Genomic DNA, 14,772 nt, shown 5'->3' with positions numbered 1-14,772 from the left:
GAATGAAATACAGAAACAAATACAAAAGAGGCGGGGGAAGGGGATGTAGCTCAGGGTCATGGTAACCATCTAGTATGTAGGAACCCCTCCTTGGGTTTGATCCTCAACCCTGAAAGATGGATCAAAAATGTGCAGGTGTCCCATATAAAAGACAAACAAAATAACTCATGAGCTACCAAATCGAGGGTTGCCTATTTTCTATCATTAAAATGTTTGCTCAAAATACAAAGTAAGGGAAATTTAATGTTTATTTTGCAGTTTTAGTAATCCTGATAAAATTTCCAATTCACTGCTAGTGCAGTCGGAGGCACACAAAGAGGCTCTCAAAAACTGATCATGTTTTTCTTGAATTCATTTGTAAAAACCCAAACTTTGTGATTTTAGGCTAATGAGATGCTTTTGTTCCGTGCTTTTTAGGTCTTCCTGTATAGCAGTATCAAAAGAACCACAAGAAATACTGGCACCCAGGGCCCACCCAGAGGGAGTCAATCCCAATCGTTGGAAGCAGTGTCCAGGCACTACCATTTTTTTTTTTTTAAGGTTTCAGAAGTACATTGCTTTCTTCAACGTGTCATGCTTTTATGAATAGATGATCCTTTTTTTTTTTTTTTTTTTTTAAGATTTCTTTATTATTATATCTAAGTACACACTGTAGCTGTCTTCAGACATCCAGAAGAGGGCATCAGATCTCCTTACGGATGGTTGTGAGTCACCATGTGGTTGCTGGGATTTGAACTCAATACCTTCAGAAGAGCAGTCAGTGCTCTTAACCGCTGAGCCATCTCTCCAGCCCTACACAATCCTTTTATTTGGCTTCACTGTGCTTTGGTTTTGAAACAACTCATTGATTGGGAGACTAGCTGGCATGATTACTGATCTTGCCCTTTAGCATGGCTCTGCCTACAGTGTGCAGGTTCCACTCTGTTTCAATTTGTGTTGCTGTGTTTGTCCATACAGCAATACAGAAAATGCTTCCAGTTGCTCATAGAGCATTATTTGTCTTCTTTGGCACTGCTTTTTGCTTTGAACTTGAAAGCTGCTGAGTGTGTTTTATCCAAGGGAAACGTTGAGAGGATAAAGATGGAACTGAGGTGACTGTAGCTGTTGTTCTGGTATGAATTTACCCATAGCCATCCTTGCAAAGAGCCCTGAAAAACAAAGTCTTGCATTAGCATTTTTTAGTACTCCCCATATGTGCCTCCCAAGCAGCCACTGTGCTTCTAGGCTGAAAATTGCTATAGTTAATGCTAAAAGAGCTTCCAGCATAATTCAGAGACCCAGGTAGTCTGGAGTGGGGAGGGGGTGGAGATGAGATCTTATTATTTCTTTGAGTCTTTTCTTTTCTAGGAGTGTATATGGATGGAAAGGACAGTAGGCAAAATGCTTTTTTTGTTTGTTTGTTTGTTTTTGTTTTTGAAAGTGTCTTTTAGTGTAGCCCAGGATGGCTTGGAACTCAATATCCTCTGGCTTCCACTTCCAGAGTTCTGGGATTGCAGGCAGGCTCCACCACAACCAGCACAAATTATTATTTGTTGACAGCAAGTATAATACACCCTAGATCTAGAGGGCACCCTTAGAAATCATCTAAGTTTTACAAATGAAGTTAAGATCAAGAGGGTCCCTAATTGAGCCATTCAGGTTTAGAATCCACATTTCCTAGACTTATGAAAAAAAAAAAAACACAAAAAACCATGGCTTACAGGTTAAAGAGCCTGTACTGGTCTTATATATGTATTCAGTTCCCAGCACCCTTGTCTGGCAGCTACTAACCACTTGTAACACAAGCTCCAGATCTGACACCTGGCCTCCTCAGACACCTGTACATATATGCACATATACCCACATAGACACACACACACACACACACACACACACACACACACACATATAGTTTTAAAATTCCTAAAAAATATTTTCAACCCCTACACACACACATCGGTCCCTTTCCTTACAAAGCACACTCAAAACCCCATTTTTCTGGCACATCTGAAGACAGCTACAGTGTACTTACATATAAATCTTAAAAAAAAAAAAAAGAGTTCAAGGCTATCAATTGGCTACATGATGACTTTGAGGCTGTCTGAACTATGTGAGACCTTGTTTAAAAACAAAAAAAAAAATACAAACAAATAATCAACAAAAAAAGTGACAAGGAAAACGAGCAAGTGAAGTCTGTGGAGATACCCTTTCTTTTTTTTTTTTTTTCTTTTGGTTTTTTGAGACAGGGTTTCTCTGTGTAGCCCTGGCTGTCCTGGAACTCACTCTGTAGACCAGGCTGGCCTTGAACTCAGAAATCCGCCTGCCTCTGCCTCCCAAGTGCTGGGATTAAAGGCGTGCACCACCACCGCCCAGCTTTTTTCTTTTTCTTCTTTCTTTCTTTCTTTCTTTCTTTCTTTCTTTCTTTCTTTCTTTCTTTCTTTCTTTCTTTCTTTCTTTCTTTCTTTCTTTCTTTCTTTCTTTCTTTCTTTCTTTCTTTCTTTCTTTTTGCCCTTCATTTTTCTCCTGAAGCATTCTCACATGCATAGAGCAGTCTCCTACATTCTATTGGATGCTGAAGGAGTTGTAAGAAAGACAGAAAAACAAAAACAACAAAAAAGGCCCTGATCATGCCACGTGTCTTTAATTTTAGGCTAATCTCTGAATTTAAAGCCAGCCAGGGATACATAGTAGGACCTTGTATAAATAAATAGATTTAAAAGGAAAAAAAACTAACTTCAGATAAGGAAAGAAAACTAAAAGCAATTCTCTAATAACCATTTGACAGTTAAATCTTTCTAACCAGGGAAATGGGCCTCCAAGGGATGGGTGTAGGGCCCTTGATTGCACAGCTTGTTCATTTGCACTGTGTCCAGAATCCAATGGCTTCATCACTTCTGAAAACTTGTGCAGGGCTTGGAAGGCAGGCATCACTGGCTGGGAAGGCCAGGCATACTGGAGCTGGGGCTAGGGGCAGTGCTCAATTTTTATTTTTCATTTTACATCCCACTCACTGTCCCCCTCCCAGTCACCCCCTCCCACAACCCTTTCCTCCTCCCCTTCTCCTCTGATTGGGTGGAGGCCCCCTGTGTATCCCCACCACCTGGCACTTCGTCCTGGTGAGTCTGATCCCATCCACACCCCCCACATCCTCCCCAGGCCAACTCAGCAGCCCAGCTAGCAGAACATATCCCATGTGCAGACATTGAGGAGCTGGTAACTTCAGTGCTCAGCTCCTTGGAGTCTGTGAAGAGGTGTGGTCTTGTGGCGCCCAGTCATGAAAAACACATGTATGTTGGCAGCCACTTTGTGGTTTGACATGCCAGTGCAGCCATATCTGCCTTGTCATCATTTTTTTTTTTTTAAGATTTATTTATTATTATACATAACTACACTGTAGCTGTCTTCAGATGCGCCAGAAGAGGGCATCAGATCTTATTATGGGTGGTTGTGAGCCACCATGTGGTTGCTGGGATTTGAACTCAGGACCTTTATGGAAGAGCAGTTAGTGCTCTTACCCGCCGAGCCATCTCACCAGCCCTGTTGTCATCTTCTTAAATAGTTTATTACATTATACTAACAGTACTGAAAATACCATAGATGTGAGGATCTTGTTCCAATGGCTTCATCTTTCCTGAGATACAACTTAGCAAACTACAGTGAAGATTCTTGGGGTGAAGGAATACATTTCCTGGCTTACTCCTTAAGGACAAAGTAACTGTGATTTATAGTTTAATATAAAGTTTCATATAACGAGGAAATACTTTAAGTAGAAAAATGTGATTTTATCAAACAACTTTATGTTTTAAAATATGTTCATTAAAAATTTATTAGCTTCCAGCACTTGGGAGGCAGAGACAGGCGGATTTCTGAGTTCGAGGCCAGCCTGGTCTACAGAGTGAGTTCCAGGACAGCCAGGACTACACAGAAAAACCCTGTCTCGAAAAACCAAAAAAAAAATTATTAGCACGAGTGCCCTAAAAATTAGACGTTACCTGAAAACTATTACTTAAGACATATTAACATTTGTGATAGATATCATATCTTATATTTTGTTTTACATATGTATAATTCTAACTTATTTCTACTGTGGCACATTTAATCACAACTTATCTAATTACAACTTTTCAGTCACCAGTTTTGCTTTTCATGGCTTAGGTTATCTGCATGTAGGTATCATAGCGTCACTTGTGTTCTACAAATTTTAAATGGAAAATTCTAGATTAATGTGTTAGGTTGCAGTGTTCTGAATAGATAAAATCTCATGCTCTCCACCACTCTGCTACCCTGGATGTCGTTCATAACTTTCTCTTCTCTGCACATAGAACTGCAAAACTGGAAATTGATGTGGAGGTGGGAATCTTCAATGTGTGCAGAACACCATTATCTCTAAGAGTCAAAACTTAGTTGGCTAAGGAGGTAGTTTTCAGCCAGATCCTCAACCATACTGTCACAGTAGTCCTTTCCTCAAAACTCTAGCCATAACAAACAACTTGGGAACAACAGTAATAAAGGTAAATAAAAGAAATAAACAAAACTACTGTTTTTGAACTGATAAAAAGTAGGCATTTAAGGGGCTGGTGAGATGGCTCAGTGGGTAAGAGCACCCGACTGCTCTTCCGAAGGTCCGGAGTTCAAATCCCAGCAACCACATGGTGGCTCACAACCATCCACAACAAGATCTGACTCCCTCTTCTGGAGTGTCTGAAGACAGCTACAGTATACTTACATATAATAAATAAATAAATAAATCTTTAAAAAAAAAAAAGTAGGCATTTAAAATAATTCTTTAAAACTGTACATACTCTTTGATGTAGCAATTCCACTCCTAGTACAATAGGAACAGATGTTCCAAATGATTTTCACACTAACACTTAATTATATAAGGGGTGACAGGGAGGAAACAACTTTCCAGTAATAGACTAAATTACAACATAGACGAGCCATTGAATATAAACTCTTCTTTCCAGGAATGATAACGCTTATTGATAAAAAATTAGGCCTAGGTTATAGGTCCTATTTAATCTCACAACAGGTCAAAATTAGGCTATTATCCATCTTTTTGCATAAGGCAGGTGGAGCAATGAATTTAATCTAGACGAGGTAGCATGGTAATTAATGAAAGGACGTAAAAGGAGACCAGTTAAATCCTGAAACCAGCTTATCTTTCCATTTCCAGGGTCTACCTCGGTGGGTTAGTTTGCGAGTTAAATGGGAAAACCATTTAAACAGAACAAGACAAATCCATAGCTCCTGCAATACGTGCACAGAGTACTCAGTGGTTGAATAATTCGCTCAAGGTCACCCAATTCCGGATAACCCCAGAATTAAAACAAGATTTCAAGTTCGTGCTCTTCTTGGCTTCAGTTCTTGTCATTTCGGACTTCGCTCCAGCTCGATGGCGCACACCTGAGAGACAGAGCACAAGTGAGAGGTGTACTCGCAGGGAGGTTTCAGAAAGCTGCTCTTCTGGGTCTCGGAGGCTTTCCTAAATTCACTCTTTCTCCTGTATTCCGAACAGGAAGTTTCCGGGGAACGCGTGACGTTCACATTATGCGCCGGAAGTGCACTGCGGCGAACGCGAGGAAGTCGGAGAGCTTGCAATCGCCGCTGCTGGTTCTTCCCTGCTGAACGCAGCGGCCGGGGGGTGTGGGTGCTTTTAGCCAGCGGCCGCTGTCATGACGACCCAGGGGGGCCTCGTGGCTAACCGAGGCCGGCGGTTCAAATGGGCCATTGAGCTGAGTGGGCCGGGAGGAGGCAGCAGGTGAGTGAAGCTCGGTGTCTGATCCTTACCCTAGAACGGCCCGAGAGCCCGCGGACCTGGGCCTCGTGCAAGTCTCCGACACGAGTGGGTGGCACACAGATGTTATCTAAGGAGCTTCTGTGCTGTGGAAGTTATTTTTTCCCCCAAGGATCTTTTAGTTTTCCCAATAGGCTGAGAAGGGCTGGAAACCCACAGTTTTAGTCTCTTGATTTGGTTTGGTTCTTTAGGGGCCGAAGTGACCGGGGCAGTGGACAGGGAGACTCCCTCTATCCAGTCGGTTACTTGGACAAGCAAGTGCCTGATACCAGCGTGCAAGAGACCGACCGGATCCTGGTGGAGAAGGTACAGAGGTATTAGGTGTTACCGTAGCGTTTAGGCCAGCCCTGTTTCGCCATACTCTCTGGAGTGGAGGTAAAGCAGCCGGTCATTAAGACACATTGCTTAAGATTCATATTACAGTATCTTACGTATATGTTCCCTGACATAATTTCAGTGTGTTAGGATACCGTGTCACTTTTATCTTCAAAACATCCCAATCCTGCTACCATTTCTTACTGCCTTCAACTGTTACATCACCAGCCGTAAACTAGTAAACTAGTCATCTATCAACCGTCCCTCCGTCCCTCTATTTAAAATCATGGTTTCTCAACCTCAGCACTGTTTTCTATTTGGGACTAAGTACTTTTTTTGTTGTTGGGGAGAATTATGCTGGGTACTTACTGTAAGATGTTTAGTACTCCTGACCTCTACACATTAGGTACCATTGTGGCTTTGCATAATTGTGTGAACTACAGATGTTTCCAACATCACCACATGTTTTCTAAGTCTAAAGAGGTGCACTTTGAGGAGCTAGCTTTAACAGTGTATACCTGCAGTGAACCCCCCTCCCCCGTTTTGAAAGAGACCCTAGATTCAAGTCTCCTCTTCTCAAATTCTCAGTATCCCTCTCTGTATAGAGTTCTAATGGGTCTTGTTATGTCCTACCTTGTCCTCCTTGCAGTCTCCAAACACAGCCATCAAAAATGATCCCTTTAGGCCGGTCGTGGTGGTGCACGCCTTTAATCCCAGCACTCGGGAGGCAGAGGCGGGCGGATTTCCGAGTTCGAGGACAGCCAGGGCTATACAGAGAAACCCTGTCTTGAAAAAACAAAAAACAAAAAACAAAACAAAAAAAAAAACTCTTTAAAACATGCCAGATCATCCCTACTCAAAAACAGTCTAAAATTCCATGTTCATTCCGCATGCACACCAAATGTCTTTTTAGTGTTAGACACAACTCTGCTTGTACCAGTCAGACTCCTTGTAGCAACTGTGCCCTGTCTACCATTTTTACATTTGTTTACTCACTCATATTGATTTCCTTGCTGCTCTGTAAGGATACCAGACAGATTCCCCTTCGTTGCTTTTTGTGTTTGTTCTCTATCCTTAGAATGCTCTTCCTCTGGATTCCTTCATAACTTGCCAAGTCCCTCCTATGGGGTCTCTCTAATATTACATTGTCAAGCCTTTCCGTGTGCCACACTGTTTCATTTATATGTTGTGAACATATCACATGCCTTGTTATTTAGCATCTGTCTTAGCACTCTTGTAAGCTGTTTCACAGGAATGTTACAGCAGAAGTGTGTCCCAGGTGTTTAGAGAGGTGCTTGATATTTGATTTCCTTTTATGCTCCCCTTGCGGCCTTAGTTTTGCTGAATGATTTTTATTCCATGGAATGCATACACTCAGTTTTTACAACATCAAAATGACATACTCATTAGTCATTTTTGGATAAGTATTATCCTTTAATGTTTTATCTTGGTACATCAAAGTATAATATGATTACAAATTATTAAATATGATTTTTAAAAGGCATATCATAAGATACTTCTATAACAATGCTGTGTTCTACAGAAAGTTATTTACAAATATGGCTGAGCTTTAATGTGAATAATCAAAATAGTTATGGTTATTTTTACATAGATTTATATATTTCATACTTTGTTAGGATTAAGCTTATTTTCTTTTAGGTTTATTTTATGCATATCAGTGTTTTGTCTGCACATATATATTATGCCTAGAGCTCTCAGAGGTTAGAAGAAGGTATTGGATCCCCTAGCTCTAGAGTTATGGATCATTGTGGTGCTAGGAACCAAACATCGGTACCCTTGAATAAGCAACAAGTACTTTTAAACACTGAGTCACTTCTCCAGTGCCTTGTTAGGATTTTTCATTTAGATTCTTAAGTATTAAAACTTTTTATTTTGCATATATACAAAAATACACATGCATACATACATTTCTCATAATAGTCTTTTAAGGTTTGGGTATTTAGTTTTGATTTGTTTTCTGCCAAAGGAGTTTGTGTAAGACTTGTATTTTTAGCTTTAAATGGTTAGAATTTGTCAAGCGAAGTGATCTGGGCTTAATTATAGGATCAGCTTTGCTAACTGCCATGGGACTGTTTTTCCTTATGCAATTTGTTAAGTCATATCTCTAGGAATGTATCCATTTCCTAAAATTTCAAATAGTCAACAAGTTTGTAAACTGGCGAGTGTAACTCCTGTAGGGTCTATAAAGCCGCGCCTTCTCTCTGGACATGGAAGAGTTGTCTTCTCCCCTCTCAGGTTTACCAGAACTCAATTTATAATCTTGCAAAAAGAAAATTTTATCTTTGATGATCTCATTTTTGTTTTCTTCTCAAAATCCTTTAGTTTGTTCTTTTCCTGACTTTCATGAAATAGATGCTGAGTCTTCTCACATGTTCTTAAGATCATGGAATTTTAGCCAGCTGTGGTGGGGTATATCTACAATCCTATTAATTTTGGAGGATGTTAAAAAAGGTCTCAATTTAGAGGTCAACCTGGACATACCAAGACCTTGTCTCAAGTAACAAAAAGATTTTAAATTTCTCAAAACTTGCTGGGCAGTGGTAGCACACACCTTTAATCTCAGCACTTGGGAGGCAGAGGCAGAGGCAGGCAGATTTCTGAGTTTGAGGCCAGCTTGGTATAAAGAGGGAGTTCCAGAACAGCCAAGTTTACACAGAGGAATGATCTTGAAAAACAAAAGGCCCCAGAAAGTTTATATAGGGGAAACACAGGGATAGAGTAGTGGAGCAACTTGTAGCAACCTGAAGGAGCCGAAAAGCCAGTTCAGTCTAGCAGAGAACTGAAGCTTCTGTTCACTTGACTTAAGCATCAGTCATACAGTATATGAGAGAGTGATTAGAGGTTTAAACCGTGTGTTTATTTTAGCGCTGCTGGGACATCGCCTTGGGTCCCCTCAAGCAGATTCCCATGAACCTCTTCATCATGTACATGGCAGGCAACACCATTTCCATCTTTCCTACTATGATGGTGTGTATGATGGCCTGGCGACCCATTCAAGCACTTATGGCCATTTCAGCCAGTAAGTATTCAGAAAATAATACTCCTTCCCTGGGTGCTAAGGAATGAAGGCCAATTCTTTGGCATATTTTTGGCTAGAGGGTATTTTGGTAGTGGTAGTCGTTGTACCACTTATAATCTTATTTTGGGTCTTGTATGTATAAATTCTAGGTTTCATATTGGGAGGGAAATGGTGTTGACAATGTCTGTTAATCCCAACAGCTTTCAAGATGCTGGAGAGTTCAAGTCAGAAGTTTCTTCAAGGCTTGGTTTATCTCATTGGGAACCTGATGGGTTTGGCATTGGCAGTTTACAAGTGCCAGTCCATGGGACTGTTGCCTACACATGCATCAGATTGGCTAGCCTTTATTGAGCCCCCTGAGGTATGGTTAAAGTTAAATTTCAGGCAAATAGAATCTACAGTGAATAGCTAGTTAGTTCATTTGATGCTGATATTGAGGGCTTCTTTATTTAAAGCTTTTACATTTTTTATTGCATGCCTGTGTGTGTGTGTGTGTGTGTGTGTGTGTGTTTTGGAGGTCAGAGAACTTGGTGCTGCAAGTTAGCTGGCAGAAAAAAAACAAAAACAAAAACAAAAACAAAAACAAAACAACCCAAACTATAGTACAACTTCTGACTGAAAATATGGGTTTTGGAAATTGAATTCAGGTCATCAAGCTAGGCAGCAAGTGCCCTTACCCTCTGAGCACTCTCACTGGCCCAGGTGTTTATTTCTTTTTTTTTTTTTTAAAGATTTATTTATTTACTATATGTAAGTACTCTGTAGCTGTCTTCAGACACTCCAGAAGAGGGCATCAGATCTTGTTATGGATGGTTGTGAGCCACCATGTGGTTGCTGGGATTTGAACTCGGGACCTTTGGAAGAGCAGTCGGGTGCTCTTACCCACTGAGCCATCTTACCAGCCCGTTTATTTCTTAAGTAACAACAAAGGTTTGGAAGTTTACAGGCATTTGGAAGTTACAAGGTCATGTAGAGCCGAACTTGTGATAAAGTAACTGACTCAGAAGTTGTTTGCCATTCACCTCTTTACTGTTTTTTTTTTTTCTTTTAGAGAATGGAGTTCAGTGGAGGAGGCTTACTTCTGTGAACCCCAGAAAGCACCATGTATACGGACCTCGTTTGCATTTTAAGCTGTTGACTCCTAAACATCCTCCCTTAAAATAGTCATGCATGTGGAGAAGAGCCAAAAAGCTTGCATTTTTCCTGTGGTGAGGACAGAGATTCTACAAGGACAGTGTGCAGCATGTTACAGCAGAAAAGAAACTATAGCACAACTTATGACTGAAAATAATGTAGAAAACTTTATTTATGTTCCCAGCACAGAGCAAAACAAACAAAACCAGACTCTATGTAAACAAAAGAATAGCAGCTGCTCAGTAGCAGCATCTCCTTTCAATAAATTAAATGGTTGAGAACAATGCTTTAATGTTTCACAAGTTCCCCTTAAGTCTATTTTCTCTTCTATATCACATAAGCAGACTTTTTTGGAAGATGTGAGACTATCACTGGATTCAAATTATACATGATGAAAAGAAAAATAAACCAGGAAAAAAGAGCATGTAAATATGCTTACAGTGTAACTTAATATCCACATTAAGGAATTTTCTTTTAACATTCAGGGGGAATGAGGATTGGTGGGATCCTTGGGGCCACAAGAAAAGGAGGCAACAGAAGATGAAAAGCAGCAACTTTTGCTCTGCCACAAGGAAGCTGGCACCTGTCAAGCAGGCCCTGCAATTTAAACTCCAGCTTTTAAGTAGCTAAGGAAGGCTGAGGGCCAGTTGGGGGAGAACAAATGTTACAGCCTGCCCCGCTAATAACTCCTGGGTAAGACACAAAGCAGGCAGGAGAAGGTCTTCCTCTTCCCTCTAGAAACATTTGGCCCCTTCCCCTAAGGTGCGTTTTCTCTCTCAAGTTTTCAGTATTGCTTTATTTGCAGTGATTAAAAGAGCTAAGACACTTTGCAGACAGACAACATGAGCAACACATAGACATGAAATGTTCTAGACAGAAATGAGTATAAATCTGGCCTAATAACCATTTGTCCATGTAACAGTGATTTTTGTCTTGGGGAATGAAGACTATTCTCTACCCTTTAACAAATTCTTACGTAGTTCTAACCACAAACAGCCTTTCTTAAAGAAACCTTATTCTCTTCCCATGTTTGATATGGAAAAAGTATGTATCCCTTTGGTCAGGGGTGGATGTGTTAGGCAGTTCCTGCGCAAGCTGGCTTTTACAGAATGGGCAGCTCCAATGCCTTGGAGCCTAGGGGATTATACTCAAGTATGCAATGGAGTGTTGGAAAGAGAACTATGAATAGTTTCTACCCTCTGCTTCAGGAAGCAAAGGAAAACATTCTGGATCCTTTGCTACCTCAAGTGGGCCTGGGAGCATGAAGAACAAACCATATGACTCAGCTTCTTAAGCCATATTTGAGGGTTTTCTTCTGTCTTGGGTTGAATTCTGGGAGTTCATTGTCCTACAGGATATGGAGAGTGGCACAATTTACCGTCAGTGAAAGGAAATTTAAAAGCAGCCGTGATTATAAGCAAGAAGACAGTTTAAGTATCTTGGAAAAGGTATGGAGGTTTCACATCCTGGAAAATACTGCTCAGCCACAAAGGCTGCCTATGCTGGTAAGCCAAGTGTCTGTGATCAGTAAATTAGAAAAAAAAAAAAAAAAAATCTGATCTTACACAAGTATTTCCTTGGCACAGTTAGAGCTTTTTGAAAGCAAAACCAATGCAGCAGATCATTAGCTCAGTGAACCATTTGTTTCAGAGCGAAGTTTCTGGAGTCAGAATGAGTAATATTGAAACAGGAAAAGCTCTGGGCATGGAGGTCGGGTGCCTCAAATCTGCACTATGGCTTTGATGAAGAGGCCACAGGTGCATTTCTTGTGAAAGAAAAGGTGCTTGCGTCAGGCCCATGCAAACCTGTCTGCCAGTGTAGGCAGACAATTTTGGCACAGTGGAAAGGGTATGGCTTTCACCCCCAGTTCCACTGTTGAACCTCTGAACCCTGGGGCCTTGGAGGTGGCATCACACAGCCCTGGCATCTCTTCCTACTGGTTTGGTTTGTTTGTTTTTTAAGACCAATGCCTACTAAGAGTAGAAGAGACCCTTCTGGTTAACTACATAACAACCCACATTTCTTAAGATAATAGCTTGTGTGCTTTGTGTTGCATAGCTAACCACTGTGTTTCTATACATTTTAATAGGCACTCTTTGGAATCCCCTTAGTTCAGCATTTGAAAACCTGAAAAAACATTTCTAGTCTTTCAAAAAAACATTTCTATAGTAACACTACTGTCTGCATTATAACCACAGAATGGGTTTTAAAACAAAGACAGTTAAGATATACGGTGGTACAGTACAGACAAAACATGAGGAATCTAAGTTTTGAGGAAGAAGTAGTGGCTGCAGCTATGTTTCAGGTTTTGTGTATCAGTATCCTTTGTTTCCATCCTGGCCTGTTGCAGGCTGTCTCTATAATAGTAACTCATTTTTTACTAAGGTGAAGCTTAACTGCCTGTTAACTTTCTGGTGCTCACTGACCTGTGTCTTCTGAGACTTGTCCTGAATGTTAGATATGAACATTGTTTTCTGTTGCCAGTTAAATTTCTAGCATATGTTTTACTAACTCATTACCTTCTGTGTGCCAAAAGGTTCCCTTTGGCTTAGCTTGTTAATTTTGACTTGCCTTCTCCTGCCATAGAAATAGCTTTTAGGACTTTGACCATTCTTCTGTTGAGGGAATATTTGCTTCTGCTGGGATGGCAGATCATGCTGCAGCCAAGAGCATAGATGGGGCTCAGCTCTCCAAGAGTAGAGTGGGAGTGGTAGGAAAGAACTATCATCTTCACGGACGATGAGTCTTAGGGAAGGTCGGACCACGCAGAATCTCCCATAACTCATTATGAGTAAATGGTGATGACTTCACTGCCACCACCCCGGACAAGGAGGACTCGTTCTAATCCCTCAGTGAGTACTTCTAGAAATTCCATGTCTTCAGAAGTTGTCAAGGAAATAGGATGATCAGTAGTGCGCTTTATAACATGACATCAGTAATCTAAGTTTATTTGATCACAGACCTACTCTGAATAGGAAAAGCCTGAACTTGACTCAACATCATCTATACATCCATCCACTCATTCACTTGGCAGTACTGTGCACTTGCTAGGCAAACACATTACTCTGTGCAGCTGCTTCACCTGCTCTGATTTTAATTCTTTTAAAATCCTGAGACAAGGTCTCACTAAATTGCCCAGGCTGATCTTGACTAGCTATGGCATCCAGACAGACAGACATACATTTTCCTGAGATTATAGGCTTGTACCACCAAGCCTGGAACTGGATTCAGTTTTATACTTATGAAATAATCGTGGACTCTAGACCCTTTGTGTATTTAATACAAGACATTCTCATTTGTTCCGGTTCTCCAAGTCCTTGGATCTGAACCAGGAATTTTATGCATGTTAGGCAAACATTCTAGCACTGAGCCCCAGCCCCGCCTGTATTTGTTATTTCTAAATGTGATTTAAAACTGAGTTAACAGTGAGGTGGCTCCGCTGCTGAAAGCCATCTCACTGTTGTATAACCCTGTCAACCTGAGTTCAGCTCCCTGCAATGAGTACTGAGAGCACCGTGTACACCCACTCCCACACTACTGTGTCACACTAGCTGGCCTGAAACTCATTATGTAGACTAAACTGGCCCCGAAGTCAGTGATCTGCCTGCCTCTGCCTCCCCAATGCTAGGATTAAGGGTGTGAGTCACCATGCCTGGTATAAACAGTTATAAGTGCTGGAGAGATGTCTCAGTAGTTAAGAGCACTTGATACTCTCACAGAGGACCCAGGTCTGAGTGCCCAGCACGCATGTGGTGGCTCATGATCATCTCTAACTCAGCTCTAGAAAATTCAAACACTTCAGACCTGCACACATGCAAGCAACACACATGGAAAAAAAAAAAAAAGAAAAGAAAAAAAAGCTTGGGTAAAGGATAGGGTGAGGCAGGTAAAAACACTTGCTGTACAAGCCTAGTGACGTGAGTCTGACTCAAAAAGGTTTGCCTCTGACCTCCACATACAGGCTATAGTATGTGTGTATTCATATGCCTCTATAAATTTATACACACACACAATTCAAAAATGAAAAACAGAATTTACAAGTAATATGTTATCCGTTTGACAAAATGCCAAGAAAAAGGTTTTTTAAAAAACCAGCTTAAGGGCTAGTGAGATGATGGCTCAGTGGGTAAGAGCACCTGACTGTTCTTCCAAAGGTCCGGAGTTCAAATACCAGCAACCACATGGTGGCTCATAACCATACGTAAGATCTGACGCCCTCTTCAGTGTACTTACATATAATAAATAAATGTCTTTTAAAAAAAAATTTGTTTAAAAAAAAAAAAAGCTTAAAAGAACTCTAGAGAGAACCTACAAAATTTCTAAGTGAAGCTGCATGAGTCAGATTTTCATACCAGTTTCTTCATTAATAAAACAAATAACCCCTGTTTTCCTCAATGGTGCTAAGAATGAGCCAGTCCTTGTCACTGCAGGGCTGGAGGTCTCCCATAAAAACCCTGGAATTAATCCTTTGCCTTGTTTTTTTTTTTTTTTTTTTTTTTTAATAAAT

General features: G+C 40.7%; 2 protein-coding genes across 5 annotated transcripts in view; one reads left to right on the top strand and one right to left on the bottom strand.

The window, feature by feature from the left end:
- Positions 1 to 5,529: 5,529 nt before the first annotated feature.
- On the top strand, positions 5,530 to 10,551 carry Emc4 (ER membrane protein complex subunit 4). 2 transcript variants are annotated; one of them, XM_021193353.1, is made up of 5 exons: positions 5,530 to 5,740; positions 5,968 to 6,082; positions 8,978 to 9,131; positions 9,332 to 9,492; positions 10,183 to 10,551. In XM_021193353.1, exons 1-5 carry the CDS (start codon positions 5,655 to 5,657, stop codon positions 10,216 to 10,218), a joined length of 552 nt encoding a protein of 183 aa, XP_021049012.1. In that variant the 5' UTR covers positions 5,530 to 5,654; the 3' UTR covers positions 10,219 to 10,551. The 2 variants fall into 2 exon arrangements, with proteins under 2 accessions (XP_021049012.1, XP_029392579.1); XM_029536719.1 differs by lacking the exon at positions 5,968 to 6,082 and having other exon boundaries at positions 5,652 to 5,740; positions 10,183 to 10,550.
- Positions 10,407 to 14,772, bottom strand: part of Slc12a6 (solute carrier family 12 member 6) — a 93,775-nt gene continuing 89,409 nt past the window's right edge. For 2 of the 3 annotated variants that reach the window (XM_021193350.2, XM_021193352.2), the window contains exon 25: positions 10,407 to 13,142. In XM_021193350.2, the coding sequence (XP_021049009.1) occupies positions 13,051 to 13,142 (92 nt within the window). In that variant the 3' untranslated portion in view covers positions 10,407 to 13,050. The remainder of the gene's footprint in view (positions 13,143 to 14,772) is intronic. The other variant, XM_021193351.2, reaches the window with a different exon arrangement.

Source organism: Mus pahari, chromosome 3, assembly GCF_900095145.1.
Source record: "Mus pahari chromosome 3, PAHARI_EIJ_v1.1, whole genome shotgun sequence".
NCBI lineage: Eukaryota > Metazoa > Chordata > Mammalia > Rodentia > Muridae > Mus > Mus pahari.
Note: the sequence above shows the minus strand (reverse complement) of the source record. Positions and strands in the feature narration are given on the sequence as shown.

Coding starts and splice junctions, on each gene's coding strand:
- Emc4 (XM_021193353.1), top strand. CDS start 5,655: ATGACGACCCAGGGGGGCCTCGTGGCTAACCGAGGCCGGCGGTTCAAA. Junction 5,741..5,967: donor GGGCCGGGAGGAGGCAGCAG/GTGAGTGAAGCT, acceptor TTGGTTCTTTAG/GGGCCGAAGTGACCGGGGCA. Junction 9,132..9,331: donor ACTTATGGCCATTTCAGCCA/GTAAGTATTCAG, acceptor TAATCCCAACAG/CTTTCAAGATGCTGGAGAGT.